This window comes from Eubalaena glacialis, chromosome 2 (genome assembly GCF_028564815.1).
Source record: "Eubalaena glacialis isolate mEubGla1 chromosome 2, mEubGla1.1.hap2.+ XY, whole genome shotgun sequence".
Classification (NCBI taxonomy): domain Eukaryota; kingdom Metazoa; phylum Chordata; class Mammalia; order Artiodactyla; family Balaenidae; genus Eubalaena; species Eubalaena glacialis.
The window spans coordinates 127,413,057-127,438,464 of NC_083717.1; the positions used below are offsets into that span (position 1 = coordinate 127,413,057).

Sequence of the window (25,408 nt, forward strand, 5' to 3'; positions counted from 1 at the left end):
AGTATAATTTTGTTACATTTTCTAACAGACCCCGCAAATTAAAGTTTAACTTGAAGGTTTTAAAACATTAAACAAGGCATTTCTTTGTCTTGTGTTGAATTCTGTTAAATTATCAAAAGTAATTAAAGGATCAATTATCAAAAAAGGTTTAACCTCACCATACAGCTTTTATTCCAAATGTGTTGATAAACTGGATATTTTATTTCTTAACCTACCTAGTTTTTATAAAATTTTAAAAGCCATTAAACCAATACAAACCAGAAAACCTAATTAAAGCTATTTTCTGGTTGTTTGTAGTTTGAATTCATTTAATTACAGTGGTAATTAAAGCTGTTAAAGCTCACATGCTTTTTGGGTGGGGAGGGCTGGTGGGGAGGCAGTGTGCTTGGGTTGGCTACAATTAAAAACAGTGTTTCAATTCTTCTTTTATGTGTAGACAGGGCCTTAGGGATAAGGTGATGTAAATTACTTAGTATATTCACATTTTAAAGTGAAGTGTAAATATTCATATTGCAAAATATTTTCTGGCTTTAAGGATGTTCCATCAGTATGATTTTAGATTAATCTTTACAGTCAAGATATGTCAGAGAAACCCGTAGGTTATTTTCTGCATTGTTACTATGTCAAATGGTTGGTATTATGTTTGTTCTTTTTCTGTTCATTGTTATAGCCAATGCATAGTTCCTACTGACATTGATTTTAAAAAGGAATTATGCTATAAACCTTTATAAATGTGTATATGTATTTCTTAAATATTTCAATGGTCTAAATGCCATATATTTCAGGCTTGTTTTCTGTTACTCTCATTATCAAGAAAAAGCATAAATTCGCCTTGTGTGCATCTACTGTTAATGGTCTTAGGTTAGTTTTATACTCATTTTTTTTAAACAATTTTAAATTTTTTGGTGTGAGAACTGCATCTGAAGGCATTTTATACAATTCTCTACTATTCTTGTACTTAGTCATTTTACTATTTTAGTATTTAAGGTAAAGATTCTTTAAAATATCTCATCAGAAACTAGCTCATGACTTTATACTTTGTAATATTTAATTTCCATATTATAAATTAGTCATTGTTTGGGTCAAGTAAAAAGCTTTCATTTGATTACTAACTTGAGAATTTACTTTGGCTTCTGCTTTATTCCAAACTTCTTATAATTTTTTCCCCTAATTATATGGAAGCTCTTGGAACTTTTGTACTCAATGCTAAATGTGCAGTAAAGGAGAATGTGATATAATAGGTAAGTTTTCTCGGTGACTTTGCCTTTTACATTCAGTCATTATAAGAAAATGATTAGAACAAGATTCTATTTATAAATGTGTAATTCTTATATATAGTGCTTATCACAGCTTTGTTGCTAATTTTACAATAAGCTATTAAACTAGGTTTATGCTCTAAGTGATGCAATGTAAAGCATAAAAACACATTGATGGATTACTTGAATGTGTATTATGTATAGTTTAGGAAAATTTGGATTGCTTTGAAGAAATCCCATTTTCAAGTTCTTATTTTGACTGTTATCTTTTCAAATTGCCAAACATATTCCAATGTCTACTGTATGCCAGGTATTATGTTAGGTGATAGTTTATGTCAGCCTAGTTTCCCTTTTTTTAAAAGACTTCAGATACAACAAAAAAACATGACACTTATAATGAAGTTTTCTAAATAAATGTGTTTCTGCTACTAAATGTGAAGTGCTTATATAAACTAAATCAAGTAACTTGTTAGGATTTAACAAGGTTAAGATTCTGATAATACTGTGTAGATAATAGATCCTTTCCCCATTTGAGAGATCCTGCGAGCAGTTGTTGGCTGACACCTAGGAACCTCTCTTGAATGAGCTGTTCTGAGGTATTCTCTGTTAAAACTATCCCCTAATGTAAAATAATAGTTTGCCAGAATAATAATATTATTTTAGCCAAAAATCTGGATAGGTAGAGTCAGTTAAACGGCTAAAAAAATTTGGTTAACTAACACTCTAACAGCCATAGTTTAATCCTTTCCTTATTCTAATAACACATGACAAATACCTTACTCAGTCTTAGCATTACAGGGACTGTTTACTGCCACTGTTCTGTGGTACATATATTTCCTATACATTTGTTTGCCCACACTATGTGCACTCCTTGGTCAGGACAGTTTTTATCATTTCAAATGTATATACTGTACACAAATGTTAAACATGCCTTAGTGTTCTATGTCATATGAGTCATATATTTTGGGAGGTCTATGCTGGAGCTCTGAAATGGTTAGATAGATTTGCATTTGAAAGTAGAAGTAACCAAATGAACAAGATTGGGCTCTCAGATGTTGACAGTGGGAAAGCCTGTTTATTTTATATTCCATGAAGACAAAAAATTAAGTAGAACTTTCCCATAGGGCAGGAACTGTCATCTCTGTTTAAATGCAACACACCTAGTTCATTGGTGATTCCACTTTTTTTTATTCCACGTATAGGAAGCAGTAAAAAATCAGCTATAAGATGAGTATGGTCTGAGGATCTAATATATAACGTGACTGTAGTTAACTGCTGTACTGTATAATTGAAATATGCTAAGAGAGTAGAATGCAAAAGTTTTCACCAAAAAATAAATATATATATATATGTGTGTGTGGGATGATAGATGTGGTAAATAACTAAGTGGGGGGAATTCTTTCACAATGTATACATGTATATCATATCATCACAATGTACGTTTCAGATATGTTGCCAAATTTATCAATTATACCCTCAAAAAAGGTGAAAAAAATTTACACAAGGAAAAAAAAAGAATGTAGGTCCAGTTCTAGGGTGTTCCCTAATGACATTAAGAATGAAATCACCTGTCTTTAAGTTTCATAAAAATAAACTTTTGTGTTTTGTTTAAAAAATTTGCTCTTTATGTAATTGTTGGGGTAACTTGATTTCTCATAAATTCAAAAAGTTAAGTTTTCAAACCAGTTTTTGAGGCACAGGGTCTATAATTTCATTTCAGAATTTGGTGAAGCTTCAGAATGAACATATTCAATAACTAATGCAATATCCTAAGTGAACTCTGTTGACCATATGGGAAATGAGTTGTGTCCATTTTTGACAGCCAGTAAAAAAATCTATGGATTAAATTAGAAATCATTAATATTGGATACATCTTGTCATCACATGGCTTTGTGTACATTAAGACACCTGCACTATCCACTTACACCCTCTGCCAAAGTAATGTTTTGTGGTTTTGCAGTTACTAAAAGGAGGAAAATACGAACTGCCATTTTGCGCCTTCCTGGCTTCTGTGTCCGTGTAGGCAAAACAACCCCATGCAGCTAGACCATTATGCCTAACATGAGATTAAGAAATCTGCCTGATTAGAGCAATGCTCCGAAGCCGCCTGTTTCCCAGAAAAGGAGCAAACGGGAGACCCCTCCTGCTGCACTGGGGAAACAGAAGGGAGCTAGCATTTAAGTGCCAGTTTTGTTCCAGGAGCTTCATTTACTTTAGTCCTGTGATCCTTAAGCTCCTAGATTATTATCACCACAAGAGATCTGTAGACGACCAAACTAACAGTTCAGTATTTAGGTTCTTAGCACTACAACACGCTCCTGCGCTAAGAGCTCACTTTAAAGCAGCTACCCTTTGAGAAGCTGTGGCTTGATTAGACAGGATAAAAATTCCTACTATTCCGCCGCTGGAAAGTAAACACTGCCAGGTGTTCGGGTATTATTCCCACGTTGGGTCTCTAAGTTTTGTGGAGAGAGCTGAGAGTATGGGAGGGTCACCCTGGAGGAGGCGGGGTTCGGCCTTCTATGGTCCCGCCCCTCCGATCTTTGCTTCCGGGGCGGTCGGGGCGGCCACGTCAAGATCGGCCTCTGGTCTCCAGCCGGGCAGTGTATGGTGGGAGTCAAGATGGCGGCGGCCGCAGCAGCCAGTATTCGAGAGAGACAAACAGGTACCGACTTATTCCCTTCTCTTCCCTGCGGTTTTGTGCTTGCCGTGAGGACATATTCCTCTTCTTGTCGCCCTCACTTGGTCGCGGTGAGTGCAGTTCGGAGACGGACCTCCAATAGTTTAATCCCGTTCTCAGACCATCGAGAGCCCTTCCCCTTTTGAGTTTTTAGGGAAGAGATGCCATTAGCTTGAGAACTCGGCTCTCAGATGTGGTGCCAGAGAAGGGGCTTCAGGGGTAAGCGGGTTGCTGCGGTCCTGCTCTTGTCTTTTTCCTACTGGGCCTCAAAAGGCCATGGCGACCAGATCTGGCACCTGGCATTTCCCGCCCCGTGTTGCCACCTATGAGGTCTTCGGGTTTGTTTCTGCGCGTGGTTAAGTTCTCTCCCATTTTAATGTTGAGAGTTTCATTTTCCGGCACTTACACCACAGTTACAAATTTAGATGCTCTTTTCAGAGCAGATTACATTCTGCCATTTCTCTCCTGTGGACCAGTCTTTGGGGGTACCTGAAGAGAAACGCCTTGTGATAAAGATTTCCGTCTTCAGCATGCTGGAATGGGATATAAGAATGGCAAAACGAATGAATTAATACCTTTCCCATTTTAATTATTTGGCAAATTAGTGTTTTTAAACTACGCATTATTAGTTTCATGTTTAACAGAGCATGGTTATATAGCTTCCATTTATACCGTGAAGTATGGTTTTTAAAAATACATATTCTTTCCCTTGAGCTTTGATATTTTTTCCACCTTAGATAATTTTAGTTTTGCCTTATTTTTTGGAAACTTCTGATGGCAACTTGGTTTATACCTGTTAGCTAATTGTCTTGAAAGTTGGCAAACTGTTAATTCTGAGAAGCTAATAGAGATAAGCCATTAAGAATTTGCATATTTGGAAGTTCGGTCTCTTTTAATTATGTTCTTTTGCATATAAATCGGAATAGGAATATAACTGGTTACAATTAATATGACCTACAGAAAGGATTTTGGCTGTACTTGATTCCTTCCTTTGGAATTCAAAGAAAAATTAATGATAGACTTTAATCTACTAACGACACACAGTGCATAATGAGTTGTGTTCTGCATTTCCCCAATAGATAATGTAGTGTAAGCTATCAGATGAAGTCAGGTGTAACTTAAATGTATGAAAGTCCAAATAAAATTTGGGAAATAACTGCCATTCATTATATCTGTGTAAGCAAATAGAAGCCCCACTTGTCTTTGCACTATGGTTCTGACAGCTTAATGAACCTCAATGAATTAGGTCATACTACATATTAAAATAAAAAATAACATGTTAAGGGAGACTCTGTACCAATATAAAGGAGCTTTTTGAAAAATGAAGTTTGGATGGTAGTAATTTTTATATGCAGAAACTTTGTAGAATGTTAAAGTCTAGTAGTATAATATGGATTTCTGCAGAAATAAACTTCATTGTAGCAAGATTTCACATCATTACTACATAGGTTATGCCAGGTTTATCAAATTAGTACTCCAGTTGAGTTCTGTCTTACTTTGGGAGAAAGGTTAACTATGTGCTATAGTAGGACAAGTAAACATTTCCCTGATGCCTATTGAGAATGTTTTGGGAAATAAATCACAATTGAGTCTTAGGCCATGTACTTTATTAACAAATCCATTGTGTCAAAATCCCTGTTAACAAGTTAGCCAAGGCTCAGAAATGGGGAAATTCACCAAGATGGAGCTGAGAAGGCAAGCGTGGGAATACCTGCTGATAGGGGCTTCTTTCAGTTAGCCAAGCTCTGGAGAACACCATGTACCTGGAACTCATATGTACCACAGGCTGTGATTCTTCCTAGGTGTCCTCTGTGAACTATTGTAACATCTGTGAGCTTCTGAAGTAGGTCTAAATTATGGGCGATCTGTATTATTGGCTGGACATTAGGTACTAACATTTTACCAACAAATCACCTCTGTATCTCTATACATATATAAATATATCACTGAAGTGCAATCTCGTATTATTTTAACCTGCTTCAAGAAATAAGCATTGAATAGAAGTTTTTCTAGTGAGTGAATATGCTATAAATTGATACGCAGGTGATTTGAGTATTATAATCTCTGGTAGGTGTTTAGCTTGTAGATTATTCTGTATTACTTAATAAAACCTAATCCAAATGCTTTTTAAAAATCAACCAAGTAGATTTTAGGGTTACCAATCATTTAAACATTTAATCAGATAACTACTACCCTCCCTTGAATATTTGGCCGTCTCAACTTCACATAAAAGTGTATCAAGATTTTTATTTCCCTTAGAAAATATTTGAGTCTGCTGTAACACATGAACAGATGAGCAGTAAAAACCACAAAATACTGTAAGACATAGAGTGTAACTGCTATGATTATAGACTTGTATATTTTTTAAGCAGGAGTTATCAGTTACCTACCACATCTATAGGAAAGTCTCACTAGTGAATCTGACAGGATAAATTGGCCGTAGAATGCACTCCAGGATAACTAAAAAATAGATCTGCTGTATTTAGGTTTTAAACCATTTAAATATGAACCAATTAAATATATCATAGAGGATTTTTGTTTTTAGAAAAACTTATCTTAATCTATGCTTTCAGCCACACAGTAAATAGACAACAGCACCAGTTATCTATCGAGGCCACTGCAAGGTCGTGATTGACAATTTCTTTTTGCATCTATATAAAATGTAGTGTAGTATCATCAGGAGACATGGAAAAGGCTTCTTCCTGAACATTTTTCACATTTTAATCTGGGCAAAGACGCTTAAATTAGAAAATCTCCTAGACAACATCCCTTTAGTTGTTGATGAAACTGTCTTACAAAGTCTGATCCTACTTCTACATATGCATTAATATTGATTAATCAGTTTTACTAGAGTGATTTGTGCGTTTTGTTTTGAGGTAATAAGTAGTAAGTGTGGTGGAAAAGTGAAATCCTAAAAACATTGGTAATATTTAATAAGACTGTTTTCATTTCCAGTGGCTTTGAAGCGTATGTTGAATTTTAATGTGCCTCATATTAAAAACAGCACTGGAGAACCAGTATGGAAGGTAAGAGACTTTATGTTAATGGGGATTATTTTCTTTCTCTCAGCCCTTATTGGTGGTGATTGGAGGGAATTTCTTGCTAATACTGAACAGTAGCACATTTTAGTTGTAATGCCTGAATATTTTACTTTTACTTAGCATGGCTTATTAATGTGAATCTTTTTTTTTTAAACTGAAGTATAGTTGATGTACAATATTGTGTTCATTTCAGGTGTACAGCAAAGTGATTCAGTTATACATGTAGAATTTTTTCAGATTATTTTCCATTATAGGTTATTACAAGATATTGAATGTATTTCCCTATGTTATACAGTAAATGCTTGTTGTGTATCTATTTTACATACAGTAGTTTGTATCTGTTAATCCGTACTCCTGATTTATCCCTCCCCCCCTTCCCTTTCCCATTTGGTAACCATAAGTTTGTTTTCTATGTCTGTGAGTCTGTTTCTCTTTTTTATATAGATTCATTTCTATTATTTTTTAGATTCCACATATAAGTGATATCATATAATATTTGTCTTTGTCTCTCTGACTTACTTCACTTAGTGTGATATTCTCTAGGTCCATCCATCTTGCTGCAAATAGCAATATTTCATTCTTTTTTATGACTGACTAATATTTCATTGTATATATATACCACATCCTCTTTTTTTTTTCTCCCAGTATTGGGAAAAATTTTATTTTATTTTTGAATTTAATTTTATTTATTTGTTTTTTATACAGCAGGTTCTTATTAGTTCTTTATTTTATACATATTAGTGTATATATGTCAATCCCAATCTCCCAATTCATCCCGCCACCACCACCACCCCCCTCCCCACCCCGCTTTCCCCCCTTGGTGTCCATACGTTGGTTCTCTACATCTGTGTCTCTATTTCTGCCTTGCAAACCAGTTCATCGGTGCCATTTTTCTAGATTCCATATATATGCGTTAATATACGGTATTTGTTTTTCCCTTACTTCACTCTCTATGACACTCTCTAGGTCCATCCACGTCTCTACAAATGACCCAATTTCGTTCCTTTTTATGGCTGAGTAATATTCCATTGTATATACGTACCACATCTGCTTTATCCATTCGTCTGTCGATGGGCATTTAGGTTGCTTCCATGACCTGGGTATTGTAAATAGCGCTGCAATGAACATTGGGGTACATGACTCTTTTTGAATTATGGTTTTCTCTGGGTATATGCCCAGTAGTGGGATTGCTGGGTCATATGGTAATTCTGCTTTTAGTTTTTTAAGGCTGTCCTCCATAGGGGCTGTATCAGTTTACATTAGCACCAACAGTGCAAGAGGGTTCCCTTTTCTCCATACCCTCTCCAGCATTTGCTGTTTGTAGATTTTCTGATGATGCCCTTTCTAACCAGTGTGAGGTGATACCTCATTGTAGTTTTGATTTGCATTTCTCTAATAATTAGTGATGTTGTGCAGCTTTTCATGTGCCTGTGGCCATCTGTATGTCTTCTTTGGAGAATTGTCTATTTAGGTCTTCTGCCCATTTTTTGATTGGGTTGTTTTTTTTTTTTTATATTGAGCTGCATGAGCTGTTTATATAGTTTGGAGATTAATCCTTTGTCCATTGATTCATTTGCAAATATTTTCTCCCATTCTGAGGGCTGTCTTTTTGTCTTATTTATAGTTTCCTTTGCAGTGCAAAAGCTTTTAAGTTTCATTAGGTCCCATTTGTTTATTTTTGGTTTTATTTCCATTACTCTAGGAGGTGGGTCAAAAAGATCTTGCCGTGATTTATGTCAGAGAGTGTTCTTCGTATGTTTTCCTCTAAGAGTTTTATGGTGTCCAGTCTTACATTTAGGTCTTTAATCCATTTTGAGTTTATTTTTGTATATGGTGTTAGGGAGTGTTCTAATTTCATTTTACATGTAGCTGTCCAGTTTTCCCAGCACCACTTATTGAAGAGACTGTCTTTTCTCCACTGTATATTCTTGCCTCTTTTATCACAGCTTAGTTGACCATAGGTGTGTGGATTTATCTCTGGGCTTTCTATCCTGTTCCATTGATCTATATTTCTGTTTTTGTGCCAGTACCATACTGTCTTGATGGCTGTAGCTATGTGGTATAGTCTGAAGTCAGGGAGCCTGATTCCTCCAGCTCTGTTTTTTTCCCTCAAGATTGCGTTGGCTATTCAGGGTCTTTTGTGTCTCCATACAAATTTTAACATTTTTTGTTCTAGTTCTGTAAAAAAATGCCATTGGTAATTTGATAGGGATTGCATTGAATCTGTAGATTGCTTTGGGTAGTATAGTCATTTTCACAATGTTGATTCTTCCAATCCAAGAACATGGTATATCTGTCCATCTGTTTCTGTCATCTTTGATTTCTTTCATCAGTGTCTTATAGTTTTCTGAGTACAGGTCTTTTAGGTAGGTTTATTCCTAGCTATTTTATTCTTTTTGTTGCAGTGGTGAATGGGATTGTTTCCTTAATTTCTCTTTCTGATCTTTTGTTGTTAGTGTATAGTAATGCAAGAGATTTCTGTGCATTAATTTGGTATCCTACAACTTTACCGGATTCATTGATGAGCTCTATTAGTTTTCTGGTGGCATCTTTAGGATTATCTATGTGTAGTATCATGTCATCTGCAAACAGTGACACTTTTACTTTTTCTTTTCCAATTTGTATTCCTTTTATTTCTTTTTCTTCTCTGATTGCGTGGCTAGGACTTCCAAAACTATGTTGAATAATGGTGGCAAGAGTGGACGTCCTTGTCTATTTCCTGATCTTAGAGGAAATGCTTTCAGTTTTTCACCATTGAGAATGATGTTTGCTGTGGGTTTGTCACATATGGCTTCTATTATGTTGAGGTAGGTTCCCTCTATGCCCACTTTCTGGAGAGTTTTTATTAGAAATGGGTGTTGATTTTTGTCAAAAGCTTTTTCTGCATCTATTGAGAAGATCGTATGGTTTTTATTCTTCAATTTGTTAATATGGGTATCACATTGATTGATTTGCATATGTTGAAGAATCCTTGCATCCCTGGGCTAAATCCCACTTGATCATGGTGTATGATCCTTTTAATGTGTTGTTGGATTCTGTTTGCTAGTATTTTGTTGAGGATTTTTGTGTCTAAATTCATCAGTGATATTGGTCTGTAATTTTCTTTTTTTGTGGTATCTTTGTCTGGTTTTGATATCAGGGTGATGATGGCCTCGTAGAATGAGTTTGGGAGTGTTCCTTCCTCTGCAATTTTTTGGAAGAGTTTGAGAAGGACAGGTGTTAGCTCTTCTCTAAATGTTTGATAGAATTCACCTGTGAAGCCATCTGGTCCTGGACTTTCGTTTGTTGGAAGATTTTTAATCACAGTTTCAATTTCATTACTTGTGATTGGTCTGTTCATATTTTCTATTTCTTCCTGCTTTGGTCTTGGTAGGTTATACCTTTGTAAGAATTTGTCCATTTCTTCCAGGTTGTCCATTTTATTGGCATAGAGTTCCTTGTAGCAGTCTCTTACGATGCTTTGTATTTCTGCGGTGTCCGTTGTAACTTCTCCCTTTTCATTTCTAATTTTATTTATTTGAGTCCTGTCCCTCTTTTTCTTGATGAGTCTGGCTAAAGGTTTATCAATTTTGTTTATCTTCTCAAAGAACCAGCTTTTAATTTTATTGATCTTTGCTATTGTTTTCTTTGTTTCTATTCCATTTATTTCTGCTTTGATCTTTATGATTTCTTTCCTTCTACTAACTTCGGGTTTTGTTTGTTTTTCTTTCTCTAGTTCCTTTAGGTGTAAGGTTAGATTGTTTATTTGAGATTTTTCTTGTTTCTTGAGGTAGGATTGTATTGCTATAAACTTCCCTCTTAGAACTGCTCTTGCTACATCCCATAGGTTCTGGATCGTTGTGTTTTTGTTGTCATTTGTCTCTAGGTATTTTTTGATTTCCTCTTTGATTTCTTCATTGATATCTTGGTTATTTAGTAATGTATTGTTTAGCCTCCATGTGTTTGTGATTTTTACGGGGTTTTTTTCCCTGCAATTTATTTCTAATCTCATAGCGTGTGTTCAGAAAAGTTACTTGATATGATTTCAATTTTCTTACATTTACCAAGGCTTGATTTATGACCCAAGATGTGATCTATCCTGGAGAATGTTCTGTGTGCACTTGAGAAGAAAGTATAATCTGCTGTTTTCGGATGGAATGTCCTACAAATATCAATTAAGTCTATGTGGTCTATTGTGTTATTTAAAGCTTGTGTTTCCTTATTAATTTTCTGTCTGGATGATCTGTTCATTGGTGTAAGTGAGGTGTTAAAGTCCCCCACTATTACTGTGTCACTGTTGATTTCCTCTTTTATAGCTGTTAGCATTTGCCTTATGTGTTGAGGTGCTCCTATGTTGTGTGCATATGTATTTATAATTGTTATATCTTCTTGGATTGATCCCTTGATCATTATGTAGTGTCCTTCCTTGTCTCTTGTAACATTCTCTATTTTAAAGTCTATTTTATCTGATATTAGAATTGCTACTCCAGCTTTCTTTTCATTTCCATTTGCATGGAATATCGTTTTCCATCCCCTCACTTTCAGTCTATATGTGTCCCTAGGTCTGAAGTGGGTCTCTTGTAGATAGCATACATATGGGTCTTGTTTTTGTATCCATTCAGCAAACCTGTGTCTTTTGGTTGGAGTATTTAATCCATTCACATTTAAGGTAATTATTGATACATATGTTCCTATTACCATTTTCTTAATTGTTTTGGGTTGTTTTTGTAGGTCCTTTTCTTCTCTTGTGTTTCCCACTCAGAGAAGTTCCTTTAGAATTTGTTGTAGAGCTGGTTTTGCGGTGCTGAATTCTCTTAGCTTTTGCTTGTCTGTAAAGCTTTTGATTTCTCCTTCGAATCTGAATGAGATCCCTGCTGGGTAGAGTATCTTGATTGTAGGTTCTTCCCTTTCATCACTTTAAATATATTGTGCCACTCCCTTCTGGCTTGTAGAGTTTCTGCTGAGAAATCAGCTGTTAACCTTATGGGAGTTCCCTTGTATGTTATTTGTCGTTTTTCCCTTGTTGCTTTCAATAATTTTCCTTTGTCTTTAATTTTTGCCAATTTGATTACTATGTGTCTCAGCATGTTTCTCCTTAGGTTTATCCTGCCTGGGACTCTCTTTGTTTCCTGGACTTGGGTGGCTATTTCCTTTCCCATGTTAGGGAATTTTTTGACTATAATCTCTTCAAATATTTTCTCGGGTCCTTTCTCTCTCTCTTCTCCTCCTGGCACCCCTATAATGTGAATGTTGTTGTGTTTAATGTTGTTCCAGAGGGCTCAGGCTGTCTTCATTTCTTTTCATTCTTTTTTCTTAATTTTGTTCTGCGGCAGTGTATTCCACCATTCTTTCAGGTCACTTATCCATTCTTCTACCTCAGTTATTCTGCTATTGATTCCTTCTAGTGTATTTTTCATTTCAGTTATCATATTGTTCATCTCTGTTTGTTTGTTCTTTAATACTTCTAGGTCTTTGTTAAACATTTCTTGCATCTTCTTCATCTTTGCCTCCATTCTTTTTCCAAGGTCCTGGATCATCTTCACTATCATTATTCTGAATTCTTTTTCTGGCAGGTTGCCTATCTCCACTTCATTTATTGTTTTTCTGGGGTTTTATCTTGTTCCTTCATCTGGTACATAGCCTTCTGCCTTTTCATTTTGTCTGTCTTTCTGTGAATGTGGTTTTTGTTCCACAGGCTGCAGGATTGTAGTTCTTCTTGTTTCTCCTCATACCACATCCTCTTAAACCAGTCATCTGTTTATGGGCCCTTGGGTTGTTTCCACATCTTGGCTATTGTAAATAGTGCTGCTATGAACATTGGGGTACATATATCTTTTCAAATTAGAGTTTTCATTTTTTCCAGATATATACCCAGGAGTGGGAATCCTGGATCATATTGTAGCTCTATTTTTAGTTTTTTAAGGAACCTCTGTACTGTTTTCCATAGTGGCTGTACCAGTTTACATTACCACCAGCAGTGTATGAGGGTTCCCTTTTCTCCACACTCTCTCCAGCATTTATTTGTCGACTTTATGATGATAGCCATTCTGACCAATGTGAGGCGATACCTCACTGTGGGTTTGATTTGGATTTCTCTAATGATTAGTGATGTTGAGCATCTTTTCATGTGCCTGTTTGCCATCTGTATGTCTTCTTTGGAGAGATGTCTATTTAGATCTTCTGCCCATTTTTTGATTGAATTGTTGGTTTTTTTGATATTGAGTTGTATGAGCTGTTAGTATATTTTGGATATTAACCCACTGTTGGCCGCATTACTTGCAAATATTTTCTCTCATAACATTTTTCACAGAACTAGAACAAATAATCCTAAAATTTATATGGAACCACAAAAGACCCAGAATTGCCAAAGCAATCCTGAGAAAAAAGAACAAAGCTGGAGGCATAATCCTCCCAGACTTCAGACAATACTACAAAGTTACAATAATCCAACAGCATGGTATTGGCACAAAAACAGACAAATAGATCAATGTATCAGAATAGAGAGCCCAGAAAGAGACCCACACACCTACGGTCAATCTATGACAAAGGAGGCAAGAACATACAATGGAGAAAAGACAGTGTCTTCAACAAGTGATGGACAGGTACATGTAAATCAGTGAAATTAGAACATTCCCTCATACCATATACAAAAATAAGTTCAAAATGGTTTAAAGACCTAAATGTAAGACATGACATCATAAAACTCCTAGAAGAGGATATAGGCAAAACATTCTCTGACATAAATCATAGCAGTATTTTCTTATCAATCTCCCAAGGCAAAGGAAATAAAAGCAAAAATAAACAAATGGGACCTTATCAAACTTAAAAGCTTTTGCACAGCTAAGGAAATCATCAACAAAATGAAAAGACAACCTGCAGAATGGGAGAAAATGTGAATCCGTTTTGATAAATATTTTATGGAATGACACAGGCAATGATAATAATATTCATCTAGAGAATCCAGCTGATTTCTTAGGTGGGGCCTCACTGATAGGTCTTTATTCCAGTTGAAGTTTTGTTCCTTAGCTTTACAAATCCAGAATTTTGATCTTGCAAGCTTTCTTAAGGTTACTCAGACTTAGGGATACTGGTCCATTTTAATCAACTAATGAGAGAGTGATCTGTAAACCAGAATGCATTTCATTAATTTATGATATGTAAAACTGTCAGTAAAAATGTTAATTGGACCAGAAAGCAATCTATAATCTTTTTCCTTTGAGAAATGCTGGAGAATCTTTTAAAATTCCTATTCTTTGAGCTCCTTCATTCTAAACTTCATGATCACTGTTTCTTTTTCTTCAAAGAGATTATAATACAGTTGATTAGGTCTAAACTTGTTAGATTATAGTCAGTTTATACTTCTCTCTTTGTAAGAATCAAGAACAGATCAACTTGGTTACAGTTTGGGGTGTTTTGAAAACTCTCATGAGTCCTGCTAAGTCCTTTGGATTAACTCTAAAGGTGATTAAAGTCATCTGAAAAATGATTTATAATTTAAGCTTTAGCGTGTCCCCTCATTTTCCTCTTCCTTCCTGTTTATTTGTAGTCATCTTCTTATTGCCCTTTGCATAAACTATACTTGTTTATTCTTTCTAGTGCCTATGTTCAGCATTTGAATTAAATAACTTGAGAATTTCTGGGTTATAGATTTGTGTCAGATTCTTTCCCTACCCATCACTTCTCTATCACAAGATTAATAATACAAATATATTGCGGTGTAAGGAAGGAAGATTTTTGAAGGATATAACATCCAGCCTTTTGTAACTGGAGCAGGAAGATTTTTAGCTTTTCTAAAGGAAATGCTGGCATTCAAACAAACCATGTTTTTGTATGACAGCATGTTTCATCCTCTCATTAGCAATTTCTTACTCCATTAAGAATTATTGATTTAGTAGTGGAAAACACCTATTAGTTGAAGGGTCTCTTTTATTTGCCTAAACTCTAAAACTAATTCTGAGTTAGAAGACCCAGTTGGAATACTTACTACTCATCAGAGGTGTCAGTTTTAACACTTTCAGAATGTGAGGAAATGCATGAGATACTTAAATTACTAAATTTTCTTTACAGTCTTGGAACTTGTTAAGCATTAGTTTTGAAAGTGACTAATTTTTACTTCTCTTTTTAGAAAGGATATATGTGAATGGGATAGGGGAGTGTAAGTGAGTCTGCTGTATGTTCCAAGTCCTTTATTATAACCTAAGATGAAGATTTTATAGTCTCTGGTATGTTTTTTAACTTAGAAAAAGTATTTTATAAGAAAAAATTTATATAATAATTTATTTTAGCCCAAGTAATAATGCTTTTAAGAATGGATTACTAGATGAATGGACATTTTGGTAAATAATTATGGAAAATATTAAATTGAGGTAAGTATAAGAATTCAGTATATTAAAATAAAATGTACTTGAACATTATCTTAATATTGGGTTCTCTGTTGACTGTTCACTGATAATAATGTTTAAAAAAACGCATGACTTTTGTTTCTGCTAGGTGCTCATTTATGACAGATTTGGCCAAGATATCATCTCTCCTCTGCTATCTGTGAAGGAGCTGAGAGACATGGGAATCACTCTGCATCTGTGAGTTTTAACGTGTTTCTAGTAATGGCATTTGTTTTCAAATACATTGTTTTGTTTTCTTTTGTTTTAATAAATTTATTTATATCTTTTTTTAGAAGACTTAATACTTGAGGCCTTTTATTTTATCTTATTTATTTTTGGCTGCATTGGGTCTTTGTTGCTGCGCACGGGCTTTCTCTAGTTGTGGCGAGCGGGGACTTCTCTTTGTTGCAGTGCACGGGCTTCTCACTGCGTTGGCTTCTCTTGTTGCGAAGCACAGGCTCTAGGCGCGTGGCCTTCAGTAGTTGTGGCCCGTGGGCTCTAGAGCGCAGGCTCAGTAGTTGTGACGCACGGGCTTAGTTGCTCTGAGGCATGTGGGATCTTCCCGGACCAGGGCTTGAACCCATGTCCCCTGCATTGGCAGGCGGATTCTTAAGTATTACACCACCAGGGAAGTCCCTCAAATACATTTTTAAAAATGTCTTTAGCCACCCTGAAATCAAATTACTAAGGGACATTTATCAAGAAAATAGTATTAGGTTATAGTACTTGCATATAGAGAACATTTTTTCCGTTATCTTGTTTTATTCAACCCTTTATTTCTGAAGTTAAAAATAATCCTCAGTCTGAGAATTTGAAATTTCATAATTTAAATTTTCTCTCTTGTGTCTTTTCCTAAAGACTGGTTTACTCTCTTATGTAAAGGAAGAGAACTGGTTGTTTCAAGGTCTCTTTCAGCTCTGAAAATTTTTTATTTCTTTAATTCAAATACACTTTTTAAAAAGAGGAATACCTAAATTAGTATATCATTAATATGAAAAATTTAAGTAACTAGGAAGTAATGACTTAATCACCATAGGGAACTATCTGTGTTGTCTTCTTAACTACTAAATTTATTTGATTATATTCCTTATGATATGTCTCATAAATAAAACAAATTGCATTACTTTGTAGACTTGGCCTAATAGAACAATAGAACATTTAAAGAGGGGCTGTATACATGAATAGCTACTAATACTTTTATGTACTGAAGGAGTACAGTTTTACGGTGTTCTAACTTAGTTGCATTTTGTTCTTTTATGATGTTATAATCAGTTTTCATTCTGTGATATTTTAATATATTGAATTATAGTGTGCTCTTTTATTGGGAATGTGGTTTTAGATTTCCAGTGAGTAGCGTATCAGAATCTTGTTAAATTCTTCAATTCTTCAATTTTATATTGAATATTTGTTTTAAATTAATAGAATATTGCATTAATTCTAAAATATACTTTTTACTTTTTAATTTAATATTTCTGAAATTAAGGTCTACTTAATAATGCCATGACATAGTTTAATTGGCAGCATTTTCTGCCTGTTTTAATAATATGTTTTAAAATTGATAGCACCTTAGGTCTGATGAAACGTGGTATTTGGCAGGTTCTTCCTCTCGTTTTTATGTCAGACTTAAACTACACATTTGTTGGTGGTGACATGTTAATGCTTATGACCTAAACTGGAGTTAAGCTTGATGCCATCCTTCAAAATGATGGTTTATTATAAGCATTGGTTACTATTGCTACCTTACTATTTAACTCCTTTATTTTATTTTACTAATAAAAAGACTGAAGTTTGTAGAGTTCGAGTGATTGTCCCATGATTGTACAGGTAATTAATAGCAGAGTCGTGGCCAGATTGCTTGACCACTGTTTCTGGGCTGTTTGTCTACTGAACCATAGTGACTCAGAAACAGTGACTAATAACAGTGAGGCCTCAGTACTTCCTTAAGGAGTGACAAGATATTCTGCCAGTTTGAGAGTTGTGCATTCTTGCTGCCCACCTGTTGCTATTGCCATCAGAGCATGAAAGGATTACACAGCGACTCTGGTAAATTCCTGTGCACCTTGCCTCTGACTATTCTTCCTTTTTTGCTGGAGAATACTTCATCAGTTACTTTATATTCTACAAGCTGGTTTAGGCTGATTTATAGGAAACAATAATTACAGTTTCCAGAACATGAATTGGTGGTTGTAGCCCTTTAGGTAGTTGGACAGCCAGTGTAAGAAGACAACAAACAATGGCTGCCAGCACATTATAATCCTTCTGGTGTTAGCAGCAGCCAAACAGAGGGAAAAAAGTTATCAAATGCAGACTCACTGGCAGCATGTGCCTCCTTGACTCTCTCCTTTATAAGGATGACTGAAATAATTGTATATATAGAAGGATGTATGTAGATTGTGTATGGAATATTGCGTATAGAAGGATGACTAGAATATTGTAGAAATAGAACATTTCTCATATTTCCTGATATAAGCATGGTGAAATCTTACAGTGGAGAATAAAGATATTTTCTCAGTTGATATTGGGATATTTGAATGAATATACTTCCTGAACTGTAAAAGAGAAAACTATCAAGTGGTACAATCTATAAGATGCTTAGCCGATCTCTTATGCATTCTCTTATGAAGCAACAAGTAGAACAATATAGATTGTCTTAAAGTTTTAAGGAAGCATTCATATACCTTTCATTTAAAAAATATATTTGATTTTATTTATGGTTAAATTTTTTCATTGCTTCTAAAGATAGTTCCAGCTTTCTGTTTTCCCTCTCAGAGAACGGTACTTTCCTCCCTCTTACCTCCCCCCACCATATTTCTATGAAAAATGGGAATAAAATTGATTTTGAGTGTGCTTTAGTTCTCATTCAAGGAGAATATTGGTAGAAGAGACTGACCATAAGAGGTATTAGAAATAAGGTGATTGGAGTACAAGAAATGAAGACTGAGATTAGGATCTTACTAATAAATAATATTAACATTGATATAAGGAGAAAGCTGGGTTAAATAATTAATTGCATCAAGAGCTTTTAGAGTACTGGTCACTGTCCTTGAACTGGTGAACTAGTTTGAGAAATACTGTAAAATTTTTAGCTATCTTTTTAGGTAAGTGACTAAGAAAAAAGTTTTATATTCTTTATGTGTCCTAGGCTTTTGCACTCTGATCGAGATCCTATTCCAGATGTTCCTGCAGTGTACTTCGTAATGCCAACTGAAGAAAATATTGACAGAATGTGTCAGGTAATATGAGTTCTTATTTTCCTTATTCTTGAAGGTGGAAACAGATTTTTTTTCAAAAAAAAAATCTTAGATGTCCAGTGCGAAAAATCAGAAATTTACTTAACCCAATTTCCCACTTCGATTTTTGAGACTATCTTTGAATTTTAAATAGACTGAAAGATTTAAAATTTTTTGGCTGAGGAAACATTATTTTGATTGAGACTGAGTCTGGCTTTAAAAAACAGAAAACCTAACTATATGAGCTTTTAAAAATAAGGTTTTATTTTTCTAAGATAATAGAGAGTCTGAATAGGAAGTCCAGCTTGGTATAGCAGCTCTTTTAAGTAATCAAAGATCCAGGCCCCTTCTGTCTTTTTGAGCTGTCATCTTTAGTTTGTTGTTTTTCACTGTCTTGCTCCTTGCTTCATGGATGCAAGATGGCAGCTGCAACTTTAGACATCACAATATATGTTCAAGGCAAGAAGAAGGGAGAAATTAACTATGCCAGCCCTGACTGTTGATTTTGGTCAGGAAAGCTAAGCTTTCCCAGAAGCTCCCAGAAGACTTTCATTTATGTCTCACTGCATAGAATTAGCATCAAGGGAGGCCACAAAAGTTAATATTTAGATGAGTGTATTGTCACCCCCAAATAAAATCTGTATTCTTTTAGCAAGGAAGAAGGGGAAAATAGATATTGGATAGGTAGCTAACGGTGTCTGCTGTAAGTCACAAGCATCTTTACTTGTTATTGACCGTTGAATCAAATTACTTTGTTTGTTAGTGAGGGTCACATATTTTGTGTCCTATAGAGCTAATAATGCCCAGCTTTCTCTTTTACCCTGCATAAACCCAACTATGCCATTTTTAAAAGAAGTACGATTTACCAATCCCTTCTTCTTTCCTTGTTTTAAAACATCTTTATTGACATATAATTTACATACCATACAATTTACCCAAAGCAGTTCATTGGTTTTTAGTATATTCGCACAGGTGTGCAGCCATCACCATAATGGATTAAAGAACATTTTCATCACCTTAACTATTACATCCCCAACCCCTGAACCCCCATCCCTAAGGTACTATTTGTTTCTGTATATTTGCCTGTTCAGCATATTACATATGAATGGAATCATATACATGGTCTGTTGTATCTGGCTTCTTTCTCTTAGCATAATGTTTTCAAAATTCATCCATACTGTAGATGTTATCAGTACTTCTTTCCTTTTTATTGCTGAATAATATTCCATTGTATGGATATACCAAATTTTGTTTATCCATTTATCATTTGGGTTGTTTCCACCTTTTGGCTGTTGTAAGTAATGCTACTGTAAACATTTGTGTACAAGTTTCTGTGTAGGCATATGTTTTCATTTCTCCTGTGTCCATGAACACCTAGGAATGGAATTGCTACGTCAAATGGTAACACCATGGTTAACCTTTTGAGGAATTGCCAGACTATTTTCCGAGGTGGTTGCATCATTTTCTATTCCCTCCAGCAGTGTTTGAGTGTTCCAGTTCCTCCAGATCCTCGCCAGTACTTCTTATTATCTGACATTTTGATTGTAGTCATCCTACTGGGTGTAAAATGGTATCTCGCTGTGGTTTTGATTTGCATTTCCCTGATGACTAATGATATTAAGCATCTTTTCATGTGTTTATTGGCAGTTTGTATCTTTGGGGAAATGTCAATTCAGATCCCTTGTCCAGTTTTAAATTGGGTTGTCTTTTTATTGTTGTTAGAGTACTTTATATATTTTGAATACTGGACCTTTATCAAGTGTATTATTTGCAGATGTTTTCTCCCATCCTGTGGGTTATCTTTTCACTTTCTAAATAGTATCCTGTGGAGCACAAAAATTTTTAATTGTGATTTTAAACTTAATTTCATTTTTTCTTTAGTTGCCTGTGCTTTTGGTGTCATATTTAAGAAACCATTGCCAGCTCATAATTGCTACTGAACTTGTGGTATTGAAAATACAAATAAATGTGTATTTCTTAGAAAAAGAAAAAGAAACCATTGCCAAATCTCTGTTTTGTTTGAAGATTTTTATAGTTTTGGGGCTTGTATTTAGGTATTTCATACTTTTTGAGTTAATTTTTATATGTGCTATAAGGTAGGTATCCAACTTCATTCTTTTGCATGTGGCTATCCAGTTCTCCCAGCATCCTTTTTTGAAGAGACTGTTCTTTCCCCAATGAACAGTCTTGGCAGCCTTGTCAGAAATTAATTAAAAATAGATAAATTGGTTTATTTCTGGACTGTCAGTTCTTTTCCATTGATTTCTGTGTCTGTCCTTATGCCAGTACCACCCTGTCTTGATTAGTCTTGCTTTGTGGCAAGTTTTTTATTTTGTTGTTTTTGTTTTTTTTAGTGTGAGAGAAAACAGATGGAAATAGAAAATCAGAGGTTAAGAAATAACCCTATACTCTTAAACTTGAATTGGAAATATCAGTATGAACTCATGATATATTATCTCCTTAAAAAAAAAAAAAAAAAAGGATTTCCTTACTCTGCCCCCTGAAAAAGCATAGAAACAGTGACAAACCCATTAACAGTGCACATGCTAGCACATAGACTGCTGTTGACCTGAGACAAAAACACTGCCAAATATTTCTCCAGCAAAGATGGGTTTATTCAGTATTAGCAGAGAATTGCAATTTGGGGTCTGCAACCATGCCAAACCACATGCAAGTCCCGGCATGGCGAAGGAAGGAGAACACTTATATAGAGAGGAAAAGGACTTGTCAAAGCACCTGGCCAGTAAGATGGGTACCTCAGAGTTCTAGAGGAGTTGCCCAGGTAAGGATAACCTTTTCTAAAAAGACTTTAGCCAAAAAAGAGGTAGTCTGTCTTCAAGGAAAGCCGTCAGTCCAGTGTGAAAATATACAGACCATAACTAAAACAAAGAGCTCATGGCTTTGCATTGGCTGAGTCCTTGCCTGGAAAGGAGTCTGTCTTCTTCCTGTTAGGTTCTATCATCACAGGGTGTGAGAGCTCCCCCTTCTGGTCTCCCAACTCTATTTAATTGAGATTTTTGTTTATTAACTTATTACATTTTCCTTTTTTTAAATTTAATTTAATTAATTTATTTTTTATACAGCAGGTTATTAGTTATGTATTTTATACATATTAGTGTATATATGTCAATTCCAATCTCCCAATTCATCCCACCAGCACCACCCCCCACCCCACCCCCACTTGCCCCACTTGGTGTCCAAAAGTTCTCTACATCTGTGTCTCTTATTTTTGCCTTGCAAACCGAATCATCTGTACCATTTTTCTAGATACCACATATATGCGTTAATGTACAATATTTGTTTTTCTCTTTCTGGCTTACTTCACTCTATATGATGGTCTATAGGTCCATCCAAGTCTCTACAAATGACCCAATTTTGTTTCTTTATATGGCTGAGTAATATTCCATTGTATATATGTACCACATCTGCTTTATCCATTCGTCTGTCGATGGACGTTTAGGTTGCTTCCATGACCTGGGTATTGTAAATAGTGCTGCAGTGAACATTGGGGTGCATGTGTCTTTTTGAATTATGGTTTTCTCTGGGTATATGCCCAGTAGTGGGATTGCTGGGTCATATGGTAATTCTGTTTTTAGTTTTTTAAGGCTGTTCTCCATAGGGGCTGTATCAGTTTACATTCCCGCCAACAGTGCAAGAGGGTTCCCTTTTCTCCATACCCTCTCCAGCATTTGTTGTTTGTAGATTTTCTAATAATGCCCATTCTAAACAGTGTGAGGTGATACCTCATTGTAGTTTTGCTTTGCACTTCTCTAATAATTAGTGATGTTGCACAGCTTTTCATGTGCCTGTGGCCATCTGTATGTCTTCTTTGGAGAATTGTCTATTTAGGTCTTCTGCCCATTTTTTGATTGGGTGGTTTGTTTTTTTCATATTGAGCTGCATGAGCTGTTTATATATTTTAGAGATTAATCCTTTGTCCATTGATTCGTTTACAAATATTTTCTCCCATTCTGAGGGCTGTCTTTTTGTCTTGTTTATGGTTTCCTTTGCTGTGCAAAAGCTTTTAAGTTTCATTAGGTCCCATTTGTTTATTTTTCTTTTTATATCCATTACACTAGAAGGTGGGTCAAAAGAGATCTTGCTCTGATTTATGTCAGAGAGTGTTCTTTGTATGTTTTCCTCTGAGAGTTTTAGGATGTCCAGTCTTAATTTAGGTCTTTAATCCATTTTGAGTTTATTTTTGTGTATCGTGTTAGGGAGTGTTCTAATTTCATTCTTTTACATGTAGCTGTCCAGTTTTCCCAGCACCACTTATTGAAGAGACTGTCTTTTCTCCACTGTATATTCTTGCCTCTTTTATCACAGCTTAGTTGACCGTAGGTGTGTGGATTTATCTCTGGGCTTTCTATCCTGTTCCATTGATCTATATTTCTGTTTTTGTGCCAGTACCATACTGTCTTGATGGCTGTAGCTATGTGGTATAGTCTGAAGTCAGGGAGCCTGATTCCTCCAGCTCCGTTTTTTTCCCTCAAGATTGCATTGGCTATTCAGGGTCTTTTGTGTCTCCATACAAATTTTAACATTTTTTGTTCTAGTTCTGTAAAAAATGCCATTGGTAATTTGATAGGGATTGCATTGAATCTGTAGATTGCTTTGGGTAGTATAGTCATTTTCACAATGTTGATTCTTCCAATCCAAGAACATGGTATATCTGTCCATCTGTTTCTGTCATCTTTGATTTCTTTCATCAGTGTCTTATAGTTTTCTTAGTACAGGTCTTTTAGGTAGGTTTATTCCTAGCTATTTTATTCTTTTTGTTGCAGTGGTGAATGGGATTGTTTCCTTAATTTCTCTTTCTGATCTTTTGTTGTTAGTGTATAGTAATGCAAGAGATTTCTGTGCATTAATTTGGTATCCTACAACTTTACCGGATTCATTGATGAGCTCTATTAGTTTTCTGGTGGCATCTTTAGGATTATCTATGTGTAGTATCATGTCATCTGCAAACAGTGACACTTTTACTTTTTCTTTTCCAATTTGTATTCCTTTTATTTCTTTTTCTTCTCTGATTGCCGTGGCTAGGACTTCCAAAACTATGTTGAATAATGGTGGCAAGAGTGGACGTCCTTGTCTATTTCCTGATCTTAGAGGAAATGCTTTCAGTTTTTCACCATTGAGAATGATGTTTGCTGTGGGTTTGTCACATATGGCTTCTATTATGTTGAGGTAGGTTCCCTCTATGCCCACTTTCTGGAGAGTTTTTATTAGAAATGGGTGTTGATTTTTGTCAAAAGCTTTTTCTGCATCTATTGAGAGGATCACATGGTTTTTATTCTTCAATTTGTTAATATGGTGTATCACATTGATTGATTTGCATATGTTGAAGAATCCTTGCATCCCTGGGCTAAATCCCACTTGATCATGGTGTATGATCCTTTTAATGTGTTGTTGGATTCTGTTTGCTAGTATTTTCTTGAGGATTTTTGCGTCTATATTCATCAGTGATATTGGTCTGTAATTTTCTTTTTTTGTGGTATCTTTGTCTGGTTTTGATATCAGGGTGATGATGGCCTCGTAGAATGAGTTTGGGAGTGTTCCTTCCTCTGCAATTTTTTGGAAGAGTTTGAGAAGGACAGGTGTTAGCTCTTCTCTAAATGTTTGATAGAATTCACCTGTGAAGCCATCTGGTCCTGGACTTTAGTTTGTTGGAAGATTTTTAATCACAGTTTCAATTTCATTACTTGTGATTGGTCTGTTCATGTTTTCTATTACTTCCTGCTTTGGTCTTGGAAGGTTATACCTTTCTAAGAATTTGTCCATTTCTTCCAGGTTGTCCTTTTTATTGGCATAGAGTTCCTTGTAGTAGTCTCTTATGATGCTTTGTATTTCTGCAATGACTGTTGTAACTTCTCCTTTTTCATTTCTAATTTTATGATTTGAGGCCTCTCGCTCTTTTTCTTGATGAGTGGCTAAAGTTTTATGAATTTTGTTTATCTTCTCAAAGAACCAGCTTTTAGTTTTATTGATCTTTGCTATTGTTTTCTTTGTTTCTATTCCATTTATTTCTGCTCTGATCTTTATGATTTCTTTCCTTCTACTAACTTTGGGTTTTGTTTGTTCTTCTTTGTCTAATTCCTTTAGGTGTAAGGTTAGATTGTTTGAGATTTTTCTTGTTTCTTGAGGTAGGACTGTATTGCTATAAACTTCCCTCTTAGAACTGCTCTTGCTACATCCCATAGGTTTTGGATCATCGTGCTTTCGTTGTCATTTGTCTCTAGGTATTTTTTGATTTCCTCTTTGATTTCTTCAGTGATCTCTTGATTTTTCAGTAACATATTGTTTAGCCTACATGTGTTTCTGATTTTTATGTGGTTTTTTTTCCCTGTAATTTACTTCTAATCTCATAGCGTTGTTGTGGTCGGAAAAGATGCTTGATATGATTTCAATTTTCTTAAATTTACTGAAGCTTGATTTGTGACCCAAGATGTGATCTATCCTGGAGAATGTTCCATGTGCACTTGAGAAGAAAGTGTAATCTGCTGTTTTCGGTTAGAATGTCCTACAAATATCAATTAAATCTATGTGGTCTATTGTGTTATTTAAAGCTTGTGTTTCCTTATTAATTTTCTGTCTGGATGATCTGTTCATTGGTGTAAGTGAGGTGTTAAAGTCCCCCACTATTATTGTGTTACTGTTGATTTCCTCTTTTATAGCTGATAGCATTTGCCTTATGTATTGAGGTGCTCCTCTGTTGGGTGCATATGTATTTCTAATTGTTATTTCTTCTTCTTGATCCCTTGATCATTATGTAGTATCCTTCCTTGTCTCTTGTAACATTCTCTATTTTAAAGTCTATTTTGTCTGATATGAGAATTGCTAC

General features: G+C 35.2%; 1 protein-coding gene across 2 annotated transcripts in view; it reads left to right on the plus strand.

Moving 5' to 3' along the window:
* Positions 1 to 3,823: 3,823 nt before the first annotated feature.
* Positions 3,824 to 25,408, plus strand: part of SCFD1 (sec1 family domain containing 1) — a 137,516-nt gene continuing 115,931 nt past the window's right edge. Inside the window, exons 1-4 of one of the 2 annotated variants that reach the window (XM_061182420.1) lie at positions 3,824 to 3,921; positions 6,892 to 6,962; positions 15,447 to 15,535; positions 18,480 to 18,570. In XM_061182420.1, coding sequence (XP_061038403.1) covers positions 3,864 to 3,921; positions 6,892 to 6,962; positions 15,447 to 15,535; positions 18,480 to 18,570 — 309 coding nt within the window. In that variant the 5' untranslated portion in view covers positions 3,824 to 3,863. The other variant, XM_061182421.1, reaches the window with a different exon arrangement.